General features: G+C 41.7%; 1 protein-coding gene across 4 annotated transcripts in view; it reads right to left on the reverse strand.

The window, feature by feature from the left end:
• Window positions 1–1,932: 1,932 nt before the first annotated feature.
• eno4 (enolase 4) overlaps window positions 1,933–7,324 on the reverse strand; it is a 15,394-nt gene continuing 10,002 nt past the window's right edge. For 2 of the 4 annotated variants that reach the window (XM_020607627.1, XM_020607628.1), the window contains exons 11-13: window positions 6,019–6,080; window positions 3,629–3,746; window positions 1,933–3,146 (exon numbers count right to left, since the gene is read on the reverse strand). In XM_020607627.1, the coding sequence (XP_020463283.1) occupies window positions 3,055–3,146; window positions 3,629–3,746; window positions 6,019–6,080 (272 nt within the window). In that variant the 3' untranslated portion in view covers window positions 1,933–3,054. Of the gene's footprint in view, window positions 3,147–3,628; window positions 3,747–4,216; window positions 4,326–6,018; window positions 6,081–7,324 lie in introns of those variants that run through there. The other 2 variants (XR_002275500.1, XR_002275501.1) reach the window with 2 other exon arrangements.

The raw sequence follows: 7,324 nt of genomic DNA on the forward strand, positions 1-7,324 counted from the left end.
TGAATGTTTAATGAACCTACCTTTGTAGAACTAGTGGAAGGCCACTGAGCAGTCTGAGCGTGGCAAGGAATTGTTAACAGATTTTATTTTTGATTATATGACTGAGCACTGTGCACTAACCTCCTTTTATCAGCTATTATCATGGGGATGGAGAAAACTAGCACATAAACATTGCAGCTGTAACTTCTCTAAATACACTGGACACTCCATTCTCTGCAGTTATGGACTACAGATGTGTACAATACTGTAAGTTTGTGATTTAGTGATTTTGACATTGTTGGAATGTGTTTGCTCAAAATGTAACAAACATGTAATAGTTGCACTGCATTCTGGTCTACTAAAGCCGCTGTCTGTAGCAAACCCTGCACACTGCATCTCCCCGTGTGGTTGCTAATTCATTGTGTAAAAAACCTGCTTTTTGTGTTTAATTCTGTGTAAATGAACTAACCTTGATGTTTACAATTTGCTGGAGACTGTAAGATTCAGTTGTATTCATGTTGGGAAAATCAGTAAATGAAGAGAGTGACAAACCATCAGCATTGCTGTTTTGTAACAGTATTAAAGTGAAATAGTGTGAGTTTTCCCTTTAAGCCTCAGTCAGAGGTGGGTGTCAAGTCAGGTGTGGAGCAGAGGATCAGCCTGTGTGCTTTGAAAAGCACCATGAATGCTGGTGGTTTACCCACAATGGTGGGCTGCACTCGTCTTGTTTTGTTTTGCCCCAACACCTGCCCACATTTCCCAGACACTTTCTTGAGTGAGAGACTGAAACGTGAGAGCTGTGAACTGCGCGCCATGTCCGTCACCTATTGTCTGCTGCTGCTAATTAAAGCTTTAGGCTTCATTTAGTACTGAGGTACAATTTCCAGCTCCCAATCCCCCCGACAGAGCACAGAGAAAAATCAGTGTGGCTCAAAATCTCCTCTCTAACCGGATTCATCAGCAGCACTCTTCATAGGCTCTACTCCGTCTCCCACACCACTGGACCAACTGTGGCAGAGGAAGTCCCTCTAATTGTATTTAGTTACAGCAGTGGGCCTCGGTGGAAGAGGAAGTGGTCTGCGAGGAGATTATCATTGATTCATTTGTGCAGAGAGTATATTTGATTTTTCCTCCTTTATTCTCAAAGATGTGACTAAAGCATTTGAATATTCTTGATCATATTGTGGAGGATGGAGTGGTCGACCTGCTGAAGCAGGAACAGAGTGAAGGAAAGACGAGAAGGCCCTGTATTGATTTATGTCTTATCTCATGTCCCGTAATATGTAATGAGGTCCTCCTTGCCGAGGCCATTCCAGTAAGGTAAGTAGTGTGCCAATGTACAATGTAGTCGTGGATTCAGAGGAGGCGTGATGTGACGTGAGTGTCCTTTGGCTGTGTTGTCTGGCTCTTCTTTCCATCGGCAGAAACAAAGTCAGTGACCAGCTCGATCCTTCCTCCGCCATCTCCGCTCACTGATGTTGATTGACGAATGGTACACACACACCGCCGACGGAGGCAAAACATGTAATTAGACAAGTCACACCGTGTCCCTTTGTCCTCCTCAGCCTCTCCGCCATGTCCACAGTCCATTCTCAACCGCCCTCTTCTTCCTCGTCATCGGCTGATACAATATAATGTTTTGTTGTTTTTGTATTTTTTGTCCCTTCAGGGACCAGCAATTAGGGAGGTTCTTTGAGTGTGTCTGGGAAACACTTAATTTGACCTATTTTGTTAGTCATTTCATTTATTTTGCCAAACACAGTAATTGCCTGCCGGGGAGCCTCAGTTGAGACGTCGCTGGGTGTCTGGCCTCAGTGTGTCTCTGCATGGTTCATTGATTAGAGGTTGTCTTCACTCCCCTGCACTTACAAACTGAGTGTAAGCTGCCAGCAAATCACGAAACCAAATATGAAATACAAATGGTGAAAATTCTAATTTAGTTTATTTGCCTGACAGTAAAGTACATATGGCATTTTTGCAAAATGAAGCAATGAATTAATATAAAAATGTGTCATTTTTATCCATTTTTTGTGAATCACATGAAACTGGTGTAAAAAAAAAATAAAACAAAACAAAGAAATATATGTTTACTTGTCAGTTTTGTGTCAGCTGGACCTTCTATCTTCAATCTAACTAGGGCCGTTGTAGCATCAGTGTGGCTGTGTCAGCCGGAGCCTGTCTGTTGTCTGTTTCATAGAAAAGACTGAATAAGGAATAACTCACTTGACAGGCCCATTGATGTGGCTGTATGCGGCTGGTACACAAAGCACTTCTGAAGCTCCTCCACTTCCCACTGTATACAGGCAGCCTTTTTTCTGTGCTGCAGGCCGTGTGGATGCTCCGCGGGGCCTCTCCTCTCCTGTTTATATAAAATGACATCATCATTTCCTCCAGAAAGTGAGGAGCCACAAGAGGGGTCAGCAAGGGTGCTGACCAGTTAGGGCCTTTTCTCACACGTCCTGCTCAGACAGGAGGCTGGCTTTGTTGGACAACACTGACATGGCTGTTTGTGTGTGTGTGTGTGTGTGTGTGTGTGTGTGTGTGTGTGGGCTCACATGTCCAAAATATAAAACTCATTTGGATTTCATTTATTGGAAAAACTGCAACTAAACAAAAACTAAAAGATAAGAACACTATTCATAAAAACAACATGCAGCAGTCACATGAAAAGATGGCGTCCACCAGCTGCTCTGTCCTGGACCACTGTAGCAAAGAGTCAAGACTCATGTGTTCTGCTATGTTTGGATGCTTTTATGGTGGTGAGAGACTGGAATCTGAAAGCAGACCTGTGTATGTGTAAGGAAGTAATGTGCACAGTATCTGGTAATATGGCTGAAGGTTTACCCTCTCTGAAGAGCTTCATGTTGCTTTTTCACCACAGGTCTTAAAAACAGAATGGCGACACTAGGTTAATGCACTTTATAATGTTTACAATCGGCTCAGTAGGTTTTGATATCAGTGCAGCCCTAACCTGCAAGTGAGTGATAACAGTAGAACTGAATGCTGAGAATAAAATGAAACATGGTAGCACTGGCACGCAGATTTGAAGTCTTGTGTTGTGTGTGCTGTTTTCCTTCAGGCTGTGTCTGACAGAGCTCTCTCTGTAGCAGTGGACTGCTCTTGTAGCTCTTCTGCGAACAGTGGAGGGGAGTGCTTCTCCTTGGAGACTGTGGACGAGACAAAATAATGACATACAGTGAATGGACAAAAGCAGAACCAGATGCCTCAGATAACGTTTCTGCTGCTGCCGCTGAAGCGCCACTTCCCTCAGCATGTCATATCACCCCAAATAGTAAATGTCAATAACCATGTAGAACTTTTCCTGATGAAAGTTGATTATACATAGACACGTGCTCATCTCTCATTAACCCTCCTGCCTGCTATTTGATAATGACGGACAGAAAAGTAATTGTGTGTGTAATTAGACAGCCAATTAACACATCCAAGGTAGGGGTTTTCATTCTTCCACTCACATGCACAAAAACACATTTGTATGATTCCTCACACACAGTTTCCTTTCACATCCGCAAGAGAGAGACGTGTGTTGTCAAGCTTAGGCATTACTACTTCTCTTTCTCTCCCTTAGTCTCGCCTCCTTTTTCTCTGTCCACCCAAAGAAAGGATAACAGAGCAGTATAAAAAAACCCACCCAGGTTTCCTTGTTGGTCCAGTTCTTCCTCTATAGAAATGAGCCGGTTGTATTTAGCCATCCTCTCAGCACCGCTTAGACCTCCCAGTTTGACATAGTCCAGGCCTAGACCCACAGCCTGAGGGAGGAGAAGAGGAGCAACACACTGTCAGACCGAACCTGCAACTGAGGGATGTGTGTGAGACACACCAGGACTGGAGTCACACACTGATGAGCCTGCTGTTGTGTTTGGTTGCTTGATGAAACTGCAGGCAGGCAGGAGGACTAACTTGTGGCCAGTCCCAGCTGAGAAGGCTGAGAAGGTGATTTGATGTGGACATGTGTGTCAGTCAGGTGGAAATGAAGGCTGGTGAAGGTTTAAGATGATTAATAAGATTCCTTGCTCATGGTTTTATAGACATGGAAGGAATTTTCTATCAGAGAAAATCATCAAATATTCACAGGAGTTGGAACCAGTGAATGTTTGGAGTTGTGGCTTAAAAAAAATTGCAAACAGTTAATATATCGACAATTGACTAAAAATTGAGGTGACCCCAGGTTCAAGTCTAGCTTGTTTTTTTTTTTGTATCTAATTTGTTTAAGAGTTACCTTTAAAGAATAATATTTGCGTCATTTTGTCTTTTTATCATCATGATCAGCAATCCCACGATGCACCAACTACCAGTTTTCAGCATATTCCTGTCATTGAAGTGCATTTCTGTCCAAAGAAGAAGATGAAAACACAAAGGGCCATGTTTGCATTTGAAAGACTCAAGTAGAAACACAAAAATACATTTGTACAGTGACATCTGCAGAGCGCTCAGCACAGGTCTACCTTTTGGCCCAGAATAAAGCAAACAACAATTCCTGAGTACAAGTGGAATTTCTACATTTGATGAGGACATGATTCATTTCATATCTGAAATATCTTCCAAAATATTTAATATTGTAGAAAATGTTTCCCCATTGAAATGAAAAGACAGACTTTCAGAGGCCAGAGTGAACGATGTCGCACTCAGATTGTGACAAGCTTTCTTTCTCTTTAACTTGTCCCCTCCTCCCACAGCTTCTCTCTTCACATATAAGCCTTCAACAAAATCTGGAAACATCCTTTTTCACACTAATTAACCGTCTAAACAAACAGACTTACACATTTTGTGCTATGAGCCTCAAAGTGACACGCGTACCATCTGAATGTCCTATTGGTTCCTTTGTTATTGTTAGTGAAAATAGAGTATGCTTTCAAAAAAGATTGTGTTTTAAAGTGAAAGTAGTGCATAAGAACGAGGAAAGTGTCTTGTTATTTACTATTTATTGAAGGTTACTCATCAGTTTATTGTGGGTTTTGTCATAATGATTATAGAGATGGTTTTATCACCCAGCTTCCCAGGGTCTGCAGAAACAGCATGGTCTGTTTACTTAGTGTTAGTTCTAGCAGTTTCTTCCTCCACACTGGAGAGATGATTACTGATCACTGTAAATTCAGTCATCGTCAGCTGTACACACACACACACACACACACATAAAGTACTGTACACAGACAGCTGTAAACACAACACTGATACTGAGTATCAGTACATCATTGCCTGTTGTTATAGTAAACTTGGTGCATACAGCTGCTTATTCACAGATCAAACATAGCAATATCATCATTTCATTTGGAATCATGTTTTTGCCCACCCTGTGCCAATGTGATCCAGTATTCACACTTGTTTAGCTCTGTCTTTGGTCTCTACCACCTCCTGAAGGAAACATCTGGTCTGAAACACTGATTCCACATGTTAATTCAGTACATTTTAATTAGGAAAATATGAATTATAGCTGCTTCTAATGTTCATCAAATAGAGGAACATTCAGCAACTCTGCCCTCTGGAAGCTCATTCAGTTACAGTCTTGTGCCGTTTGGCTTCGTTGTGATGAAACCACATGAGCACAGTTCAACTTTTTGTGATATCACTATAACACGTGATCCTGGACTTGCAGAAAAAACATGGGTGGATGGTTTGTGACCACTGGACACCACTGACGCAGCTGTGTGTGTGTGTGTGTGTGCGCGTCTTGGAATTACATTACGAGGACCTGTTAACATACTCACATTGTGGGGACTCTGAGTTGTAGGCTAAAGTTAGGGTCAGGATTAGGCAAGTAGTGGTTATGGTTAAGGTGAGGATAAGTCTATAGGAAATACATGTAAATCAATGTAAAGTCCCCACAAAGAATGAAAACACAGTGTATGTGTGTGTGTGTGAGACCCTCAGAGTACATAATACATCACTATTGCAAATGCTTTGGAGATAAGTTTTCCACTATGAAAGAATCTTTTACACAGAGAATGTGGTGAAGAGTCATCTAATCAGACACATGACATGAAGCTGGCTACACATAACCACAGAGTGACGAAGAAGACTTACTATATCTGAGAGGGAGTCATCACTGCAGGACTCGCTGCATGTTGTTCCCATTAACACTGACCCTGCAGGTCAACAAGTGATGAAGATGAAGACACACTTTCACACACAATAACAACTGATAATAATCCACCACAATAGCAATAGTTCTCAGATGACATCAAGTATGATTTTGACATTAATGACCTATAGAGAGAGCATTAGTTCAGGCACTGAAGTCCCGCTTCGGCACTTACAGGCTGTATTACCATCACCAGCTGACTAGCACTGTCCAGTCACTGTTATTCTGCTGATGCCTTCATATTACTGCAGCAGCTCTGCCCCATCCTCCTCCTCATTGGCTACAGTTTTCATATGTATTTGACATGTGTGTTTAATAAAGGGAGGATTAGTTCTCTGAACTGACTTTTTGTTGCTGTTTGGATCCTTAAATTGTCAGTTCCTTGACAAAGTAAGTGTCTTTGACCTGTCTAAATTAAAAATGCTGTAAAGTGGACAAAACAACGTAGACTCCTGACCATGTTTTCGCAGGGTCATTAACCTGCAGTAAGTAATCTATTACTCTCTTTATCATTTTAAATGCCAGATATTACTAGCTGCTCTACTGGGTTAGATAACGGGGCCTTTGTTAACTGTATTTAGAATCCAGACATTTGCAGAATATTATTAATATTATTAAGGCCTTGCCCTTCAGTCGATAATGCCTAACACTCTCATCAAGGAGATAAAACTACAACTGACTGCAGCACTAACGTGCATCTGAGTTTGGCGGAGAGTCCCAGAACAAATACACACAGATGTAACCCCGACCTGTCTGAGCTGAAGACCCAGTCTGCCAGAAAATACCAAACTTTTCAGTTATCATGACAACATACTGAACTGAAATATATGCTACTAAATGCACATATTTTATTGGAAATGAGGCTGGGGAGGGAGCAGAGAGAGTTAAATGCCTGGCTGTACAGTGCTGTGATGAATGACTGCATTAACTCTTTATCATATATCATAGTTATGTATGTTTTTTTTACTTCAACTTGTCAAAAACTATTCTGTATTCTTCCATAAATGCAGAGCACCCATGGTCGACGCGCTGATGTTCTGTGTTCCAAAGGGTTTTGGACGTGGTCAGGTTAATTGATGTGCCTGAGCACCCAGCTCACTTCTGAACTAGCTGCCCTAACACAAGTGCCTTTATAAGTGAAACTGAAAGCTTCAAACAGCAAACAGTCTGTCTTTTTTTACAAGCAGTTCTGCCCTTGTTCATTATAAATAAGCCCAGAAATGTCCTGGCATGGAAGTTAAGTCGAAC

Source organism: Monopterus albus, unplaced genomic scaffold (genome assembly GCF_001952655.1).
Source record: "Monopterus albus unplaced genomic scaffold, M_albus_1.0 scaffold87.1, whole genome shotgun sequence".
NCBI lineage: Eukaryota > Metazoa > Chordata > Actinopteri > Synbranchiformes > Synbranchidae > Monopterus > Monopterus albus.